We start from the raw sequence: 22201 nt of genomic DNA, 5'->3' as shown, positions 1-22201 counted from the left end.
GCATTGACACAGGAATAAACGTGTAGAACACTGGAATGAAACTGAGGTTTCAGAATTAAGTCCTTGCATTTCAGAACAACTGACTTTTTTTTTTTTACAAGGATGCTATCAAAATTAAATCAGAAAATAAATTCATCTCAGTAAAAAGCACTGGGACAATTGGATATAAATATGCAAAATAATGAGAGGGTGCCTTTCCCTCATAACATAGTGAAAAACAATTCTCACAATATATCAGAAAATCCTTGTGATTCTTGATAAGCCAATTGTTTCATATATATGTGTGTATGTGTGTGTATACATATGTATGTAAACAAAAATGTAAACAAAAAAGATATAAATCAATTGATCTATCAATACAAACCCTAATAATCCTGATCATTAGAAAGCTTCACAGTGATCCAAGCTTGGAGACCAGTCAGGGGAACAATCCCAAGTCTCCATAATCACTTTACTTTTGAGAAGAAACATCTCCCTGTCAAGCCCAAGTTACTAAGTTGCTATACCTAGGTGCCGTCCCGAAAAAGGAGCTAGCGATCCAACTTCATCACACTCAAGGGATTAGAACGATTCTGATGAGTTCACAGGCATTCTGCCACCCCCACAAGGACCTGAACTCACAACCAACTTGATTCCGATGTGACAACAGTGCCAAGCCCATATAAGACCCTGCACTAAAAGAGATGGATGTTTTACCATGGAGGGAGACAAGGGTGCCACTCTCAAAAACTGAGACGACCAAAGTCCTAGCCCCTGAGACCTAAGGCATTGGCAGCCCATGGAGGCAGGCAATATGCTGTAGTCCTTTGTTTCTGCTGAATCCCAAGTGGCTGCCAATAGGCCCATGCCTCCATTCAGTCTGGGACTGAGAACAGGCTTAGTGCTGAGGTCCCTTGTCACTGTATCTCTGTGTATATAACTGGGTATGGGCCCCAGCCATCACTGGACAAAGAAGATTCTAGGACACTCTGCTATTTCTTTTTCTTTCTTTCTTTCTTTCTTTCTTTCTTTCTTTCTTTCTTTCTTTCTTTCTTTCTTTCTTTCTTTCTTTCTTTCTTTCTTCCTTCCTTCCTTCCTTCCTTCCTTCCTTCCTTCCTTCCTTTCCTTCCTTTCTTTTTCTTTTTTCTTTTTTTAGTTTTTTTTCAAGACAGGGTTTCTCTGTGTAGTTTTCGTGCCTGTCCTGGAACTCACTCTGTAGACCAGGCTGGCCTCGAACTCACAGAGATCCGCCTGGCTCTGCCTCTTGAGTGCTGGGACTAAAGGCGTGCACCACCACCACCACTTGCCTGCTATTGCCTTCTTTATGGCCAGCTGCTTGTAGACCCTACCGCACTAGGGCCAAGAATAGATAGAGTTGTTACCTACCACCTCCTTCCCCATGCCCAATTGCTTATGGGCCCATGCCACCAACAAGACTTGGGCCGGCTACTGCATGATCCCTATTACCAGTGAATGTCAGAGGCCCTGGAAGGGAGCAGAGCTTACTCTAGCAGTTCCTGACAAAGCTACCACATCCTTGTTGTTACCACTTCCATAGTTTTTAAGACCACACAGGGAGACATGCCACCCCAACTGTTGTGTATACCACACCTACTCAGTGTCCCCAACCACAGTTCTCTTGAACCCCCGCTATAGTACACATTGCACTCAAAGCTTTTGATTACAGTCAAAGAATGTATAGGGGGACTACACGTAGTTCCTAGCCAGAACCAAAGCCAACCTGGCATGCCTGACACAGCTTCTAGAGCAGCACTTCTCAACACAGGGATCACGACCCCTCTGAGGGCTGCATATCAGCTATTCGCATGACAGTTAAACATACTGTTACAACAGCAGCAAAATTACAGTTATGAAGAAACAAGGAAATCACGTTATGGTTGGGGCTCACCACAACATGAGGAACTGTGTCAAAGGGTCACAGCATTATGGTGGTTGAGAGCTGCTGTTCTAGAGAAGGCCCCTTAGTATGAAAGTTGCCTTATAAAAGCAGTAGAGATAACCAAACCACCAGATGCTCAAATTTTGACATAGAATCACAATGAATATTCATAAAACAAGGTAATGGGTGCTTCCAAAAGAACATAGTAATACCCTAGCAATAGATAAATAACTAAGCTGATGAAATGCCTGCTGAAGAACCTAAGAGAGTGGCTGTAAAAAAAAATCTCAATGATGTCAAGAGGATACAGAGAGTTGAATGAAATTGGGAAAATAATGAATGATGTGAGCATAAAATTCAGCAGAGATATTTTTTAAAAAACAAAGAGGAGGCCAGGCAGTGGTAGCACACACCTTTAGTCCCAGCACTTGGGAGGCAGAGCCAGGTGGATCTCTGTGAGTTCAAGGCCAGCCTGGTCTACAGAGTAAGATCCAGGACAGCTACCAAAACTACACGGAGAAACCCTGTCTTGAAAAACTAACCAACCAAACAAACAAACCTAAGATGATCTGTGGAAAAGAAGAGCTCAATGAGATGAGTTTTTTTTAAAGTAGTCAAAACCTTAAACTGGACTAAAATTATTCTACTACTTAAGTAGTAGAATAATTTCTAAACTTAAAAACAGATCTGTAAAAATATCCCAGCCATGGAGCGATGGCTCAGTGTTTAAGAGCTCTGGCTGCTCTTGCAGAGGACCTGGGTTCAATTCTCAGCACCCACATGGTGGCTCACAACAGTCTATAACTCCAGTATCAGGAGATCTAATGCCTTCTTGTCTCATCAGGCATCAGGGATGCATGTGGTACACTAATGCCTTCTTGTTTCATCGGGCATCAGGGATGCATGTGGTACACAGACATACATAAAGGCAAAACACACATACACAGAAAATGAATGTATTTAATAAAGTAACATAAAATATCCCAGCCAATAAAGACAAAAAAAGATGAGGAGACAGAAGGAAATAAGGTAGAAAAAGTGGAGGAAAAAAGAAATATGAAAACTAAAACCTTTGGGACATTATTAACTGAACAAATATCCACACTTTTGAGTATCTAGAAGATAAGAAAAGGGAAAGAGACACAGAAAACCTATTCAGTAAAACAATCTCTGAAAACCCCCCAGTCTTGGGGAATGTGGCCATCCAGGTACAGGAGAAGGGCCACAAGTCTGACACACATTACTAGAAAGGACCTTCACCGTGGTATGTCATATGCCAACTATATTTGACAAACACTTCTAAAAATTTCAAGAGAAAGGCACTGAGTGATATTTAAGGGAAAGTACACTACACTGGTATCAAATTTCTTAGCAGGACACTGTCAGCCAGGAGGAAATGGAAAGACATATACTAAGTTCTGAAGAACAGTCAACAAAAGAAAATATACTCAGCAAAGCTATCCTTCAGAAATAAAGACTTCAAGAACAGCAAGAAGTAAGGAATTCATTGCCATCAGACTGGGATTACAAACGATGCTTAAGGGCATCCTATGCCCAGAGGAAGAGAAAGGCAGCCACAATCATAAAAACATACGAAAGTGTACAATAACTTGGGAAAGCAAATACCCAAAAGAGAAATAAAGAATCAAACTTGTCACTCTGAACAGTAAAAAAGGCAGACTAGAACAAAGGACATTGCAAGGTGATGAGATGTCTCCAAGGTTAAAGGTGCCTGCAGCATAAGTCTGGCACCCTGAGTTCGATTCCCAGAACCCACATAAAGGGGAAGGAGTGAACTGACTCCACAAAGTTGTCCCCTGCCATCCACAGGCATGCTGTGACACATGCGCAGACCCATATACAGCAATAATACGTTTTTAAACTTTTTAAAAGACAGTCAAAATAATTGTGGGGGTCTGCTCCCACCTGAATGGTTCTTAGGTGGAGGAGAGAGCAATTAAGATAGACCTAGAAGATGAGAAGAAAGACAGAAACATGGGATAGCTTCAGGAGGGCCTGGATCAATACCCAACAGCCTTGTCCTTTTTTGAAAAGGGCTTTTTATACTGTCAAGGAGAGACGCAAAAGACCTCCCCCTTGCAAGATCAAAGCACACCATACAGCCAAGTGTGGACCCTTCAAAAAACCTGGTAGCCTCACTTGTGGCCAAATCATCTCCTTATGCAGCCCTGCTGGGTAAAGCAAGCTCAAAGTCTCTGATCCTGAGTAATTTCTCACTAGGAAGCCTCTGGGGGCTCCCACAAATAATCAGAACAATTTTATAAAATAACATGAGTAAATCTTTTCAACCATAATCCGTGCTGGCTTCCTTAGGAGAGTACACACTCACTCAGCACCCTTCCACTGGAGATGATCATACCTACGGTAGTGAGATGGCAATTACAAAAACCTGGGTGCAGGTGTTCCCTTGGCCTACTCACTGAGTGACTTGGGATTTAAATTCATGACACAATAAAATTACAAATTGTTATATGTCCAATCTGTAGATTTTTTTAAAGATCATATATATGACTGTATATATATGATACATATGATTGCATATATATTATATGTATGATTGTGTATATATGACTATATATGATATATATATATATATCATTATATATGTATGATACAGCAGAAACAATAGTATGAGAGGAGTTTACACCAATAAGCACTTATACTTTTAGATGAGGAGGGGAGCTGATTTCAAATAAACAATCTATTATGTATCTCAAGGAATGAGAAAACCAACCTCCAAATTACTAATAGAAACAGCAGACAGGTGATAGTGGCCCAGGTCTTTAACCCCAGCAAAGGATCCCAGCAGGAGGTGGTGGTACCCACCTTTAATCCCTGCATTCAAGAGGCAGAGACTCTTGGATCTCTGGTCTACAGAGTGAGTTCCAGGACAGCCAATGCTACACAGAGAACCCCTATCTCAAACACACACACACACACACACACACACACACACACACACACGGGGGGGGGGGGGGATTAGAGACTATAACACAATACAAAAATAATTGACAACGAAATACCGAAGTGAAGAGCTTTGCACACACTCTTGCTGCTCTTAATGCAGCACTAGAGGTTTTAGCCAAACAAACTGGATAAGAAAAAGATAAAAAGGATACAGATAAGAGGGAAGGAAGTTAAATTATTGCTGCTTGCAGGTAATAGGAATACATATATATGTATCAGATATACTCCTATAAAATATATGCATGTGTATATGCCTACATATATGTAAAGAGAGAGAGACAGTTAAAGACCATCAAGAGCCCATTTGAACTAATACAGTCAGGAAATGTTCAGGATGCAAAATCAGCATACAGAATCAGTATTTTGTTAGCAATAGTAAAATAAATTATTGAAAAAGAAATCATCAAAGGAATTCTATTCACAGTAGCTACAATAAAAAAAGATGTCTACAATGAAAATTAAAGAATTTAATTTTTTAGTGTAACTAAAGATTAATGAAATTAAAGAGGTCATTAATTATAAGAATTAAAACTGTTAAAATATCCATTCTACACAGAGCAAACATCATATTCAATACAATCTTCACCAAATTGCCAATGGCATTCTAAACAAAACTAGAAAAAAATCTAAAATTCATATGAAGTCTGAAAGCACTCTAAATAGTCAAATTATTTAGGGCAAAAAAAAAAAAAAAAAGCTGTCTGACTTCAAATTATACAACAAAGCTATGGTAACCAGAATAGCAAAATGTTGAAACAAAAGCAGGCGCATAGACTAGTGAACAGCACCGAGTGCCCCATGATTTTGCAGCCATTGGGTTCTCAACAAAGGAGCCAAAAGTATGTGCTGGGAGAAAAGACAGCCTCTTTATTAGCAGTGCTCAGGAATCCAGGTCCTCACAAGGAGAAGAGAAAAAAGTGGCCCCTCTTATCTTACAAACAGAAAATAGATTAAAGACCTACTAGAAAGAGAGTATAAGACACCCAAAGAACAGAAAACAAACATAAATGCATGAGATTATGTAACTATACAAGCTTAAAAGATTATATAACTATATATAAACTAAAAATCGGAACAACAAAAGAAACACAGTGAAGAGATACCTATAGAATGGGTGAGTTGTAAACTACTCATTTATGTGAGGAACTTAACATTTAAATAAAAAATCCAATACAAAATGAACAAAGGATATGGGCAGTCACTTCTAAGAGGGAAAAAATTCAAATAATGGGCAAATTATGGGGGGGGGGCGAAATCTCTACTTCCCTAGGAAGTAGTGAAGGCAGATATTGTTCTGATGAGAATAGTTATTACCAAGTAGTCCATAAATAATGAATACTGGCAAAATGTGAAGAAAAGGGAATGTTTGTATATTGGTGAGAATGGGAATCAGTCACTATGGAGAACAATATAGTGTTATGGTTCCTCGAAAAACTCAAAATAGAGCTACCATGTGACCCAGCTATCCCTCTTCTACTGTATAGCCAAAGGGAATTATATTAGCATATCAAAGAGGCATTTGAACAAGCATGCTGATTACTTTATTGTTCACTGTAGCTAAGATATGTATCCATCCTTGAGACCTATAAGGGAGTGAAAGGATAGAGAACAGGTGGTACATGCATAATGGAATATTATTCAGTGGCATAAAGAATAGTATCTCCTTATACAGCCTGATGTCACTGTGTTAATTAAATGACGTAAGTTGGGATCAAACCTAAGGTAGCTCAAGAGCGTGGCATTTCCTAACTAGAGAAGCTGTGACTCTGTGCTGATTCTAGCCTGTGTGAAAAGCACACACTTTCAAATGTGCTTCAAATTGACATCATTTGCTCACTAATTCTGGAAATGTCTTAAACAGGCAATTTAGGAGCTAGAAATGCAACAAACACAGCAGTGTAGAGATGTAGTCCATCTCCTTATGAAGATGCAAGTTTATCAGGAAAGGCAAACACCATCAAGTAAGCGAGTGCAGCAAGGTCTTCTGAGTGTTCAGAGAGAAAAGGCCTTAAACCATGAGGAAGAGAAACCCCAGGAGCCAGTAGTGTGTGGAAGACCGTGATGACTGCCCTTAGAGTAGGAATGGGAAATGCAAAAGGATGCATGAACGTATTAGACACACCTCAGGGTTTCTAAGGCCCATTGTTTAGACCAGAGTGTACTTACAGCCAACGTACTGAATCAGGCCTTTTTCCCTCAGGTACAGCCAAAAAATTTCATAATCCCAGACCATCAGAAACCATCCTTCCAGAATTCTTTGGATCACAGGTGAGCCAAAGATGTAAGCTGGGATCTGACTTAAGTTCTGGTCCTGTCTGTTTGGGACACAGGATTGGGACTGAAAGGACAGTAAACAGAATACCCTGGGAATGAACTTCATAGTGGTTTTATCTTCTGTTGGACCCAAGGAATCAGACTAAATTAAATTATTTTACTTCTTTACCTGAATGATTATTTAAGTTACTGTAAGCACAACCGTCCTTTCTACCAATATATTTAAAAAAAAAAAAACAAAAAAAAAAACAGTATGAGGAGTGGGGTAGGAAATGTCTTCATTGCCCCTTGGCAGGTAACAATTCTTGAATAGATGACATATATCTAATTCACAAAATATGGGAGATGACACAAAATTTGTCCTAAGTTCAAGACATCCTCTGTCACCTTTTACCAACTTAAATTCTACTTATCCATTCTATTTTGTTGTTTGCTGAAAGAAATACAACAGGATGCAACAAATACAACAAAAATGAAAATCTAGTTAAATTCTGATTAATTGGGTCTTTAAACTTTTTTCTTGTATTTGACTATCAACAGTGAAGAATTTACTTCTTTATTTTGTAAAACTCTTGGGAGAACATGAAAGGAGTTGGGGGGATGGGGGGCTGTGTACAAATATAATGTTCCCATTATGAAAACCTCAATTTAAAAAAAACCTCCAAGCCCAAATATGATGCTATACATGTGTAGCTAGAGTTTTCCTGCCTTGCCCACAGTCAGGACAAATCTTTGTCACCCGCCAGTCCCACAGCCGCTCAGACCCAACCAAGTAAATACAGAGACTTATATTGCTTACAAACTGTATGGCCATGGCAGGCTTCTTGCTAATTGTTCTTATAGCTTAAATTAATCCATTTCCATAAATCTATACCTTGCCACGTGGCTGGTGGCTTACCGGCGACTTCACATGCTGCTGGTCATGGCGGCAGCTGGCAGTGTCTCTCCTCTTCAGCCTTCCGCTTCCCAGAATTCTCCTCTCTCCTTGCCCCACCTACTTCCTGCATGGCCACTGGCCAATCAGTGTTTTATTTATTGACCAATCAGAGCAATTTGACATATAGACCGTCCCACAGCATACATGTATGAAACTTCATAATGATACTCATTGTTTGGTGCATTAACTAAAACAAGCAACAACAACAAACATGGACTCACTCTGGCTAAGGCATCAGTGTTCTGAATGCCTTGCAATAGATGGTAGAGTGTGAGCACAGCATCACCTTTACAGAATAATGATATATGATGCTAAGGCAACATTTAATTCTTCCCCTTATATAAAGAGAAAGGTGGAAGAAACTAGCAAGTTTTTCTGTCATGTGGCTCAGAAGCAAATGTTCTCATTGCCTTTCTGACATTATGGCCTTTTGTTCCAGACTATGACACAAGTCAGGTGCACTGAAATCATGTACCAGTGCTGGCTCAGGTACACAAAGGTCACAGAGGGAACATGTGTCCGGGCAGTCCAAGTTCCAACACTAATAACATTTGCTCATACTTTTTTTTTTTACCATGATAAAAGTAATTCTAATAAATACTCTTTGCAAACTGTAAATAGGAAACTCTTTCAATCAAGGGTTTCTGAGCAAAAGTTAACTCTTCTATGAGAGAGACTTTGAAACCTGTTGCCCTGATTTAGAATGTTTTGTACTTTAAGTAAAGCACTTAATCCAAAAATCATTAAATCGTTTTATTTTAGGCAAGCGGTTCTTATTCCTTTAAACTATGGCCAAGAATTGAATGATCTTAAAATACTCTCAAACCTTTGTTTTTGGTTTCATTTTCAACATAATGATGAAAGAAAGCCTACCACTTCGGTTTGATACTTACAGAGAGTGACTGTACAATATGTGTTTGGCTCTGTTTGCTGTGTATAAAATCTTCACCCTTTGCAAGTCTCTCCACACACAGGGCTAGTGGAACCTCACCAAAACAATTTCCTCTCCCCTTTTAAAAATGTATTTTATCTTGGTTTTTGTGTATGTGTGTATGTCATGGGGTGGGCGTGGGGTGCACCTGTGGAGGCCAGAAAGGCATCAGATGCCATGGAGCTGAAGTTACCGGTGGTTCTGAGCTGCCCAGTGTAAATACAGGGGATTGAACTCAGGTCTTCTGGAAGATCCAAATCTCCTAACCACCAAGCCCTCTCTCCAGCCCTGCCTCTTCTCAAGTGATTTTAGCTATAGCCACTGCAAGAGTTAATGTTTTAGGAATGTAAGGAATGAAGGAGAGAGGAAGAAAGGATGGGGCACACATAATTATTTGCTGAATTGTAGAACAGACAGATTGTTAACTATTCATTCCTGAAAATACTACCTCCTGTTTGCACAGCGTGGACATAGATGGGTTTTGCCTTCCTTTTTCTCCATCTCTATGAGCCCTCCAGTGACAAGTAAATTAAAGAAACTGTCTAGACCGGCCATATATTTTGGTAACAGAACAACCACAGAAGATCTTTGTAAAAGTAGGCGCATTAAAATGTGTAGCTAGCCTATCAGTGGTTCTCAACCTTCCTAAAGCTTCAACCCTTTACTATAGTTCCTCATGTTGGGGTAATCCCCAACCATAAAATTATTTCGTTGCTACTTCATGACTGTAATTTTGCTACTGTTATGAATCGTAATGAAAATATCTAATATGCAGGGTTATCTGATACGCTGTCTCTTAAGGGGTCATGACCCACAGATTGAGAATCACTGCTGACAAGCCCATCAAGTGTTACCAGTTTGTAAGTCTTTTTTTTTTTTTTTTTTTTTTTTGTGATATATATTTTTTATTTTACAATACCATTCAGTTCTACATATCAGCCATGGGTTCCCCTATTCTCCCCCCTCCCACACCCTCCCCTTACCCCCAGCCCACCCTCCATTTGGCTATTTTTTTTTTCAATAATTGAGTAAAACTGAAATTGATTATATGCCACAGTCATCCTAGGGACCTCCATGCTATATATATAGCCTCTATGGTTCTATGGGTTGTGGTCTGATTGTTCATTTTATATCTAGAATCCACCAATGAGTGAGTACATACCATAACTGTCTTTCTGGGTTTGGGTTACCTCACTCAGGATGATTTTTTCTAGTTCCATCCATTTGCCTGCAAATTTCATGCTTTCATTGTTTTTCTCTGCTGAGTAGTACTCCATTGTGTATATGTACCACATTTTTTTCATCCATTCTTCCGTTGATGGGCATCTAGGTTGTTTCCAGGTTCTGGCTATTACAAATAGTGCTGCTATGAACATAGCTGAGCATGTATCTTTATGGTATGTATCAGCATTCTTTGGGTATATGCCCAAGAGTGGGATGGCTGGGTCTTGAGGTAGTTCGATTCCTAATTTTCTGAGAAACCGCCATACTGATTTCCACAGTGGTTGTACAAGTTTACATTCCCACCAACAGTGGAGGAGTGTTCCCTTTGCTCCACATCCTCTCCAACATTGGTTGTCATTGGTGTTTTTGATCTTAGCCATTCTAACAGGTGTAAGGTGGTATCTCAGAGTCGTTTTGATTTGCATTTCTCTGATGATTAAGGATGTTGAGCATTTCTTTAAATGTCTTTCAGCCATTTGTAGTTCTTGTTTTGTGAATTCTCTGTTTAGCTCTTTAGCCCATTTTTTAATTGGACTGTTCAGTGCTTTGATGTCTAGTTTCTTGAGTTCTTTATATATTGTGGAGATCAATCCTCTGTCAGATGTGGGGTTGGTGAAGATCTTTTCCCAATCTGTTGGCTGTCTTTTTGTCTTATTGACTGTGTCTTTTGCCCTGCAAAAGCTTCTCAGTTTTGAGAGGTCCCATTTATTAATGGTTGTGCTCAGGGTTTGTGCTGTCGGTGTTTTATTTAGGAAATGGTCTCCAGTGCCAATGCGTTCAAGAGTGCTTCCTATCTTCTTTTCTATTAAGTTTAGTGTAACTGGATTTATGTTTAGGTCTTTGATCCACTTGGACTTGAGTTTTGTGCATGGTGACAGATATGGATCTATTTGTAATCTTTTACATATTGACATCCAGTTATGCCAGCACCATTTGTTGAAGATACTTTCTTTGTTCCATTGTATAGTTTTGGCTCCTTTGTCAAAAACCAGGTGTTCATATGTGCATGGATTAATGTCAGGGTCTTCAATTCGATTCCATTGGTCCGTATGTCGGTTTTTATACCAGTACCAAGCTGTTTTTATTACTATAGCTCTATAGTAGAGTTTGAGGTCCGGGATGGTGATGCCTCCAAGGGTTGCTTTATCGTATAGGATTCTTTTAGCTATCCTGGGTCTTTTGTTTTTCCATATAAAGTTGAGTATTTTTCTTTCCAAGTCTGTGAAGAATTGTGTTGGGATTTTGATGGGGATTGCATTGAATCTGTAGATTGCTTTTGGTAAGATTGCCATTTTTACTATGTTAATCCTGCCTATCCATGAGCATGGGAGATCCTTCCATTTTCTGATATCTTCTTCAATTTCTTTCTTTAGAGATTTAAAGTTCTTATCAAAAAGGTCTTTCACTTGTTTAGTTAGTGTTATCCCAAGGTATTTTATATTATTTGTGGCTATTGTAAAGGGTGATGTTTCTCTGACTTCTTTCTCAGCCCTTTTATCATTTGTGTATAGGAGGGCTACTGATTTTTTTGAGTTGATCTTGTATCCTGCCACTTTACTGAAGGAGTTTATCAGCTGTAGAAGTTCCCTGGTAGAGTTTTTGGGGTCACTTATGTATACTATCATATCATCTGCAAATAGTGAAAGTTTGACTTCTTCCTTGCCAATTTGTATCCCTTTGATCTCCTTTTGTTGTCTTATTGCTCTAGCTAGAACTTCTAGTACTATATTGAATAAATATGGGGAGAGTGGACAGCCTTGTCTTGTTCCTGAATTTAGTGGTATCGCTTTGAGTTTCTCTCCATTTAATTTGATGTTTGCTGTTGGCTTGCTATAAATTGCTTTTATTATGTTTAGAAATGTTCCTTGTATTCCTATTCTTTCTAAGACTTTTATCATGAAGGGGTGTTGGATTTTGTCAAAGGCTTTTTCAGCATCTAGGGAGATGATCATGTGGTTTTTTTCTTTCAGTTTGTTTATATGGTGTATTACATTGACTGATTTCCGTATGTTGAACCATCCTTGCATCCCTGGGATGAATCCTACTTGGTCGTGATGGATGATTGTTTTGATGTATTCTTGGATTCGGTTTGCCAATATTTTGTTGAGTATTTTTGCATCAATGTTCATGAGGGAGATTGGTCTGTAGTTCTCTTTCTTTGTTGCATCTTTGTGTGGTTTGGGTATCAGGGTAATTGTAGCCTCATAAAAAGAGTTTGGTAGTGTTCCTTCTGTTTCTATTGTGTGGAACACTTTGAAGAGGATTGGTATTAGTTCTTTGAAAGTCTGGTAGAATTCTGCACTGAAACCATCTGGTCCTGGGCTTTTTTTAGTTGGGAGACTTTTGATGACTGTTTCTATTTCTTTAGGGGTTATTGGTCTATTTAAATGGTTTATCTGGTCTTGATTTAATTTTGGTATTTGGTATTTATCCAGAAAATTGTCCATTTCTTCCTGGTTTTCCATTTTTGTGGAGTACAGGTTTTTGAAGTATGATCTGATGATTCTCTGGATTTCCTCATTGTCTGTTGTTATGTCTCCCTTTTCATTTCTGATTTTGTGAATTTGGGTGTTCTCTCTTTGCTTTTTGATTAATTTGGCTAGTGGTTTGTCTATCTTGTTGATTTTTTCAAAGAACCAACTCTTTGTTTCATTGATTTTTTGTATTGTTCTCTTGTTTTCTATTTCGTTGATTTCAGCCCTCAATTTGATTATTTCCTGGCGTCTATTTCTCCTGGGTGAGTTTGTTTCTTTTTGTTCTAGAGCTTTCAGTTGTGCTGTTAATTCATTGGTATGGGATTGCTCCATCTTCTTTATGTGTGCATTTAGAGCTATGAATTTTCCTCTTAGCACTGCTTTCATAGTGTCCCATAAGTTTGGGTATGTTGTACTTTCATTTTCATTGAATTCTAGGAACTCTTTAATTTCTGTCTTTATTTCTTCCTTGACCCATTGATGTTTCAGGTGGGTATTATTCAGTTTCCATGAGTTTGTGGGTTTTCTATAATTTTTGTTGTTATTGAGTTCTAACTTTAAGGCATGGTGGTCTGATAAGATACAGGAGGTTATTCCAATTTTTTTGTATCTGTTGAGATTTGTTTTGTGTCCAAGCATGTGGTCAATTTTTGAGAAGGTTCCATGGGGTGCTGAGAAGAAGGTATATTCTTTTGTGTTAGGATGGAATATTCTGTAGATATCTGTTAGGTCCATTTGAGTCATAACATCTGTTAGGTCCTTTATTTCTTTGTTAAGTTTCAGTCTGGTAGATCTATCTTTTGGTGAGAGTGGTGTGTTAAAGTCTCCCACTACTAATGTGTGGGGTTTGATGTGCGTTTTAAACTTTAGTAGTGTTTCTTTTATGAATGTGGGTGCTTTTGTATTTGGAGCATAAATGTTTAGAATCGAGACTTCATCTTGGTGGATTTTTCCTGTGATGAATATGTAATGTCCATCCTGGTCTCTTTTGATTGATTTTAGTTTGAAGTCTATTTTATTAGATATTAGGATAGCTACACCAGCTTGTTTCTTAGGTCCATTTGCTTGGAAAACCTTTTCCCAGCCCTAGTTTGTAAGTCTTAAGGAATTAAGCAGTTTAGACCAATCTAGAATGTCTTAGGATTGAACATATTTGGAGTGGGGGTGGGGAGTCACCCCCACAACCTTGGCTACCAGGAGAAATGGAGAAGTCACAGTCTCCAACCAAAACATTTTCTCAGTTTTGTTTTTCAGGGGCAAATGACTGACTTGGAAAATTTTTTACTTTTTAAGGAAATTGGAGAAATATTTCCTTAATCCCTACTAGTTTTAGATTCTACATGTTCTTATAGAATAAAATATTTTTAAAATGAAGGTTTTGTCAGAACCCACTAAGATGCTACCAAGGAAAAGCACTAGAGAATTGTGGGGTTTGGACAATGAATTCTTACCCCCTGCTGCAAAGGGGCCTGAGGGCAGGTAAGCAGATGCTGCAGTGGAAAACGCCTCTGTTCTGTAGGTAGAGACACACTCCAGAAGGGAGTCCCAAGACCAAGTTCTCATCACAAGGAAGATTGATTTGCCCCCGAGGGACAAAGAGCAGGGACTAAGAAACGAAGACAGGAGACAGAGGGCTAGGGAGAAGGGGAAGGGGGCAGGGAGAGGGGCAGGGGCATTTGTCTGAGAAGGACAAAGGACTGCCTCTCGATAGGGCAGAAATAAACGTGGCACATAGAAAAATTGCAGTTTATAAAGGAAAGGTGGAAACCTCGTGTTATGATGAGTTGGTTTGTTTTGACTGGACTTTTTAATTAGGGTAGCCAAAAGGGGCTTTTAAGCTGGACTTCAATTCTTTGATAGCTGGACCTTGGTAGTCAGCCCCAGGAGGAGGAAGTGAGCAAGTAAGGGAACAGACCTTGGTGGCTAGCTTCAGGGATGAAATCTAATGGTTTTTTAGCAAGGCGGAGAGAATGCAGGAGAAGGTCAGGGCCTGCCAGAGCCATGTTTGCCAGGTCCAGACTAGCTAGAGTCCCTTCAGTTCCTTTTCACTAAGGTCTAGCCAAATGACTAATGTGTTTTCTTGATTCTTCCAATCAGAGAGATGCTCCTTCACCATCCCGATATCCAGCAGTTTGATCACCCCTGCAATGACATTCCAACAGGTTTGTTTTCTTTTAAAATAAGCACTTCTGGTATAATACATACTCTACTTGGGGCCAGAGAATGGAAAACTTAAGTTTCTATGATAGTGTCTACATTTTCTGAGCAAATTCTATGCTCTGTCCCTTTTTTCTTTTGTGTATAATCTTTTGATGTGCTGGGATTGTTTCACAGCTGCCTCCTCTTCCTCCTCCTCCTCCTCCTCCTCCTCCTCTTCCTCCTCCTCCTCCTTTTAACTCCAGCTCACTCTATCCCCTCCAAGGGTCTCACATGTTTTCATGTCATGTTTTCTCCAAGGTCTCTTTAGGTCACATAATTCTGACTAATAAGCCACTTGCTAAAGAACTTTCCAGAGAAATGGGACACACACTAAGTGAAAGGCTTTTCTGGGCAGTCCTGGTGATTCAGATCAAAGTGGGAAGACAGGGCATCACAACACTCCTGAAATGGTCTCACTCGAAAGCCACACATCTTTATCCGTAACAGTCCTAAAACACCTACCTTCCTCCAGAAGCTGCCCAATGCTGTTCTGAGTTCTATTACTACTTATAAACCACACACACAAAGGCAGTAGTGTGTCCCAGGCTGCAACACTGATTTATGTCTCACCCCTTAGAGATGGGTGGCAATGGACTTACAAATATACAACTAAGCCTTTCTTTGGGGTGACATGATTTAAAGATTTAGGGTGGCCTAAGCTTTAGTGACTCTTTTCCCTATCCTATGGATCCCAAATGGCTGAGACTACCCGAAGCTTTTGTTTCATTTGAATTATACAGTAAAAGAAATGAAGTTATGGTTACAGAAATCAAAAGTTGATATTTTATCATAAAAAGTTGCAGGAATTCATAAATGGAACTGAACTGAGAAGCCCCCTAGAAAGGAAAGTTGAGTACAGAAGGGATATCTTGGGCAGATGCCAAAGGAAAGACCAGAGATCCCACAAAACAATGGAAGGTTTGCGAATCCAACTCCACTGCAGTGAAAGGGGGCGGCCCGGTTCCCATGAATTTCTTCTCATATACCAAAACTGTTGACCTAATTCATGATTTTGATTAGGCAAAAGTGAGCAATGAAGACCTGAGCTTAAGAGCAGCCACACAATGAAAGTTCCCCACCAATGTCCTCTGGTCAGTTATACTCCCCACACCAAGAGAAAGAACCCTGGGAGATAAGCACACCCAACCAGTCTCAGCATCATCTGTGCTAGTGACATACTTATTTTGAATTTCTCTTGGACCTGGATTTTTTTTTTTTATCAAATTTGTCTTGCAAAGGAATGAACCAAAAACACATATATGTACATGTGCATGCATGCATACACACACACACACACACACACACACACACACACACACACACACACACGATTAATTATAATCTCCTTCCCTCAGCAAGATTATTTTGCAAAACCAATTTGTAAACCCAGGAATGCTTCAGTTAGCAACATAAAAGCTAGCTGAGGGTACATGGGATCAGCATGGTATTTACTTGCACAGAGAAGTCTAATCTAAGACAACAATTTTGGAGATGGAGCTGTAGGGAAAGTGAGTACAAAACTGGTTAGGGGGCTGAGCACTGGTAGACCTCTATGTGATGCCAGCTGTGACCTCTTTGAGCTAGGCTTTGTTGCTGTGGGTGTCCTCCAAGCATGGGGGAAAGTGTAGCCTAGGACCAATAATGCCTCTTCCCAGATTCTGGTCTTTCTCTGTGGGTGTGGTGTCTGTGTTCCCACTTTAGAAGCTGGAGCAGCGTTTTGTTTCATACAATATAAGCAACCTTTATGCTGGACCAAGCCACAGCTGCTGGCAGACGCAGCCTGATGGCTCATTCAGCTTAGCCACATCAGTACTTCACTACTTGCTACTTACTGCTTAGGCTGCCAGCCCCATGCAAACATACTATGAATACAGAATCCCAGGGTCTTCACTGCCCACAGTTATCTGATTCATTTTCTAGGCTGAAACAGTGATTTCTAACATGTTCCTCAATTCAGCCAAACCTTATTATCGGGATCCAAAATGGAGGTTACATTGGATTCATTTATCTTTGTCTCAATTCCCCCGAGAAGTACAGGCTCTTATTCCTGATGAGCCATGGTGGTATATGGCCCACCTCACATGTGTTTAGCATCTGGCAGAGAAGTGGGACAGAATACAAAGCGTACTAAGTCAAGACTAAGGGGAGCTAGAACCTGGCCCTCAACCTGCTTGTGTCTGTCAACCCAAAATATTGTTGCTTCTTAATTGCAATGATAAGGCTGCACTGCATTCTAGACTTTCAAGCCTGTAACTGAGTTAGCTCCCATTTGGCTTGACCAAGCAGACTTGTTTCAGAAAATTCAGAGCTTCAACTCCCTCATTCATTCAGTTAGTTCCAATGGGGAAGTGTTGTTGCACACATGATTTATCTCCTTTAAGCAATGTGTATTCTGGGAAAGATAAATGTAAACATTTTTAAAAAATCAAATCACATTTGAAGAAGAGGTCAGTATGGTAAGGATTTTTAGGGCTATTCACAAGCTGAAGTTCCTTTTAAAATACTAAATCCTTTTCCTACTGTAGCCTTTTTGTGAGATCATGGCTATTTATTTTTTCAAAGAACAGGACTCCGGACACATGTGTCCTGGAACAGTCTCCTGAGAATTGAGCCCTTTTTTTCCCTTGAGTTAATAGTACAAATCCAGATATACTTTAAATCCAATTTAAATTTAACTGGCAATACTCCTAACTCTTGGATGTTATTTCTAAATTTCACTTGGCATCTTCGATCTGATTTAGAAAAGTTTAAATGTTGTTGGCATGAGATGGTTCTATTAAAAGAAATTCTTATGTGAATTTTGATTATTTGCTAAGGCTGGAGGAGTCTCTGGCGGCCGTTGGTTATGTTGTGTTTTTGTAAGAACAGAGTCCAAGTCTTTACTTTCTGTTCTTGCACTGTCTTCTAGAGAGCATTCGCTACAGACTGCCCATTATGGGCCCCAGGACCGCTGTCTTCCACAGGCTGCTGTCAGGTGCCTACACAACTCCTCTGGAGACTCAGCACCTCTCCCTTCCCAGAAAGAAACTAAAGAGCAAGACAGTGAAGCAGTGAGTGGTCAGAGCTAATTACCCCCCAAGTGTCAGGGACAAAGGCCACCCCTCCAAACTGTTCTGATACTGGTGCCTTCCCATCCTGAAAGATGATTCATTTTTTTCCCTCCTACATGCTGCTAGTCTAGCTCCTACCACTTTCTCCTAAAGATAAAATGGTTTAATTTACATAAATATAAAGATTTATTGATTAACACAGAACATGATAAGTGTGCCTTGTGTTATTTCGCTGAAGATTTTAATGCTTGTTATAATAAATGACAATCCTCTCCTTAAAAGTCATGGGTTTCCCATGAATGTCATTTAGCCCACTCCTTCAGGCAAGAGGACCAGGGATGGCGCCTAGAGCCCTCTGTAACCTTATCTGATTAAGAATCAAAGAGAAAAGGGAGAAAACATCTCCCTTTTTTCTGTCAGTTAATTTCGTGGATAACGGGACACTGATGTAATAACTGGAAAACAACATGTGATTATTGTTGCAGTGTTCAGTCACAGGGACTATCCCCCCCTCCCCCACCCCCCCACCCCCCACCCCACCCCAACCCCCGGCCTTCTTGTGTCACCTCTTTTATTGCCTTGCAAATTGATCAAGTGTTCAGCCAGTCTTCGCTTGTATTTTATAATGAGGTTATTTTTATATGAAAATGCATGCTTCCAGATCTGTGCTGGTCTGTATGTACACAGTTTGTGGAATACAAAAGATAATCACAAGCTTGCCGATATTATGTCCATGGTCATATATGTTCCAAGCCGAGTTCCAAGAGGCTTTGTATAAAAAAAGCCATTCTGTTTCTTAGGAAGCAACTGCCTAGTGGAAGCCCACCCCATGACTAAGTGGATGCTAGACCAATCTGTGAGACTCAACCTGTGCCAACTGATTTTGAAGAATGGAATTATGAGATCTCAGATAAATGAGCCAGTGTCCAAATTGAACTCAACAAAAACAAAGAAAACAAAAACAAAGCAAACAAAAACAACAAAACCTGCTTCGTTGTCTTTTTTTTTTTTTTTTTTTTTTTTTTTTTTTTTTTTTTTTAATTCGGAGCTGAGGAACAAACCCAGTGCCTTGTGCTTGCTAGGCAAGCACACTACCACTGAGCTAAATCCCCAACCCCAGGCTATGATTCTTGTTTTCACTGCTTTTGGAGTTCAAGAACTTCAAAAATAGTATCCATGAATTCTAATATCATTCCAGACAATTTAACAAGCACAGCAAAACTTTCTTTGGTTATTGTTTGTTGTTGATGCATACTTCAGTAAAAGAACTTGGGGTGCCTGCACTCGTGAATTAGGAGAAATACTTCCCTCATGTACCATTATTTGGAGCTTTGGAGGTAATCTGGATATTATGTAGCTCAGGAGATAAAATGCTTCTGAAATCTCATAAAGATGGCCTCAACTAGAGCACTCCAAAACCACATTAAGAAGAGCATCTTGGCCCTGGCCAGTATGTTGACTGTGGGTGCTATAGTTTAGAACTTAAATGCTCCCCATAATGGTCACATATTGAATGAAGGCTTGGCCACCAGCATATGACTCCCAGGAGGTTACAGCGTCTTTAAGAAATGGAGCCAAGAAAGAAGTTATGTCATTTGGGGGCATGCCTTGAGTGGGCTAAGGGGACCCTGTTGTGTTCTCTCTTCCTCTCCCCAGTTCTTTCTTTTCTCCCTCTCTTTTGCTTTCTCCACAGTATTTTCTTCTTCTTTCTCCCTCTCTCTATGTTTCTAACACTATTAGGTCTTAGAAATATTTTATACTCTTCACCAATTAAGAACCCTAATGAATTTTTAAAAGGGGGTTTTATTTATTGATATTTATCATATTAGAAATTAAAATAGAATAATTTTTAAAAGTTTCACTAGGTATCAGAATGGTTAAATTATCACATATCATTTAGTCTTGAGAAAAATTCTACCATGTTTGAGTAAGAAGAATAAAAAAGTATGTGCTGTGAAATAATTATAGACCTGATAGCCCCAAAGGGCTTCAAAGGCCAAGGGGTTCAAGTCCACACTTTAAGAGTTTAAGGCTGAGTGATACATACCTTGAATCTCAAGACCTCCATGAAAAGGGATGGCATGGTGATTTAACTCATGCTCAGAGTAATATGGTTCCTTGGCAGATGATCTAGAGAGAAGGTGGTACTACGTTTTCAACATTGATAACTTTTAGCATCAGCTTCCCTTTACTACCTATGAACTTAGTAATTTTTCTCAAATAGTGTCTCAGTGAGAACAGAAGTCTGGTCCCTACTGCACTGTCATGTTTCGATTTGAATGTGAGTGTTAGCTGATTTACATTTTGGTTTAGTATGAAATTTCCCAGAATCTCAGGCCCAAACCTGACCTCTTATGGCTTCAGCACACTAGTGATGACCTCAGTAGCTTTGTTAAATAGCTAACCAAGAAGAGTTTCCTTATTACTTTGTTCCTGTAATCAAATTCTAGAGAGTAATGGATGTCTTCCTCTAACATATCTTCATGCATGACTAACCCACTGCTACCATTTTAGTCCAAATTTGCAAAGAGATCTGCACATATCCTGCATGATGTTCTATACCAATAGTAAACTTATTTAAAATAGGTATCTCACCTACACCATACTTGGCTTCCATTATGTTGTAGGAGGAAAATGGTTGACAGTGTCCCTCTTGGCTCAGTTTTCTCTGAACTGGGCTCTTGGAGGCAGGATAACAACCTGAGCTTGTTATTATTTTACCTCCCAAATGTTCTTAAGTGTCATCCAAAAATCTATCATGAATGGGCCAAGCAATGTCCTCGTGTATAATGTTATTCCTAGGTCAAAGTCATATGTAGTTCAAATTAATTTTTGAAAAATGGATAATGCTGGGCAGATGTTTTTATTTCAGTGCAAAAGCCTGATTTTGCTTTTAAAAACCTTAATTGAGTTAAAGTCTACAGATGTTAGTCATACACATTCCTCCTCTCTTACCTTCCCTTACTCCAAGAGGGAATTTAAAAACCATCAATCTGTAAAATTCCTTTACCTTAGAAATGGAAAAGAAATGCTGTATTTGGGGAAAAAAAAATCCGTGTTATAGTTTTGATTGTGTTTCATTTTATATAATGCAAGACCATGGTCACACCTGGTCCCAATTTGAACTCTGGGACGTCTGACAGGCTTCTACAGCTATTTTCTCTCATCAGGGTCACGACTATCAGGTGGGGAGGGAGAGAAGGAGAAATGGGGGCAGGGAGGTTGACTGAAAGTGTTAGCAACTTGCTGACTTCCCGGCCTAGTGGTCTTAGACATGGCGCAGCTCATGTTCATTGTCTTACACGTGCATAATTCCAGGTCGTCTCCAGAGTGCCCTGTTCAGGTCTCACTCAGGTGCAGTTGATCAGGTGGAGGGGTGTTAGAGGGATGAGAGTGGTATTCCCCAACAAAGGAAGAACAATGGGATGGATTACTGCCTATAAATTAGCCTAAAAATGAAAATAGTAAGAGTCTAGATAAAGGGCTTGGGAAGACAGTAAAGTGCTCACCTTGAAAAGATTGGAGTTGAAGCCTAGGAAGCCACTTAAAAAACCCAGGTGTGGCAGCATGCATCTGTAATTCTGGTGCTGGGAAGGTGGGGACAGGCAGATCCCTGGGGATTGCTGACCAGTCAGCCCAGCCTAGTCAGGGAGACCCAGGCTGGCGAGGGAGAAATAACCAAGATGCCATTAAATATTTGGTGCTTGACTATCACCCAGGAGGCCATGGGTGCAATCTTGAGTATGGAGAGGAGGAAGGCAATGAAAAAGGATAGCCTAACCCCTAGAGAAAACTAGACAATCATGTCTTCAATTATGTTCTACTTAAAACCGACTCAATTCAGCACTTCATTAAACAGTTTTCTCATACATGTAATTGTAACTCTGTTCTATTTTTAAAAAATGTGTAAAAACCTAAAAAGGTCAACAACATCTCATGCTGTACTGTATCCCTGCAGGTGCTACCCAGCATACTTGAGGTGTATTTAAAATAAAGGCAAGTCCATCCCAAGATTTACTAACTAATCTGTAAAACCACAAATTAAGATCCATAAATTTGGGACTTTGAACGTAGACTTGGTTCGGTGTTGGGATTGTGTCTTTGAAGAAGTTATCATTTCATTTGGAGAAACACACACACACACACACACACACACACACACACACACACACATGCACGCACACACGAAATCATGGAACGTGAATTACAAAGGAACCCCAGCAGTTTCAACAGTAACACTCTCCG

At 39.7% G+C, this 22201-nt stretch overlaps 1 protein-coding gene and 1 long non-coding RNA gene across 3 annotated transcripts in view; one reads left to right on the top strand and one right to left on the bottom strand.

The window, feature by feature from the left end:
- C11H1orf105 (chromosome 11 C1orf105 homolog) overlaps positions 1–18160 on the top strand; it is a 46880-nt gene extending 28720 nt beyond the window's left edge. Inside the window, exons 5-7 of the mRNA XM_076547831.1 lie at positions 7068–7135; positions 14805–14869; positions 17815–18160. Coding sequence (XP_076403946.1) covers positions 7068–7135; positions 14805–14869; positions 17815–17960 — 279 coding nt within the window. The 3' untranslated portion in view covers positions 17961–18160. The remainder of the gene's footprint in view (positions 1–7067; positions 7136–14804; positions 14870–17814) is intronic.
- The window catches only part of LOC143267817 (uncharacterized), a 28834-nt gene continuing 20434 nt past the window's right edge, over positions 13802–22201 (bottom strand). For both annotated transcript variants that reach the window (XR_013043363.1, XR_013043364.1), the window contains one exon: positions 13802–14849. This is a non-coding gene — a long non-coding RNA (uncharacterized LOC143267817). The remainder of the gene's footprint in view (positions 14850–22201) is intronic.

Source organism: Peromyscus maniculatus, chromosome 11 (genome assembly GCF_049852395.1).
Source record: "Peromyscus maniculatus bairdii isolate BWxNUB_F1_BW_parent chromosome 11, HU_Pman_BW_mat_3.1, whole genome shotgun sequence".
Lineage (NCBI taxonomy): Eukaryota > Metazoa > Chordata > Mammalia > Rodentia > Cricetidae > Peromyscus > Peromyscus maniculatus.
The sequence above is the reverse complement of the archived record's forward strand: the minus strand, read 5'-3'. Positions and strand labels throughout refer to the sequence as shown.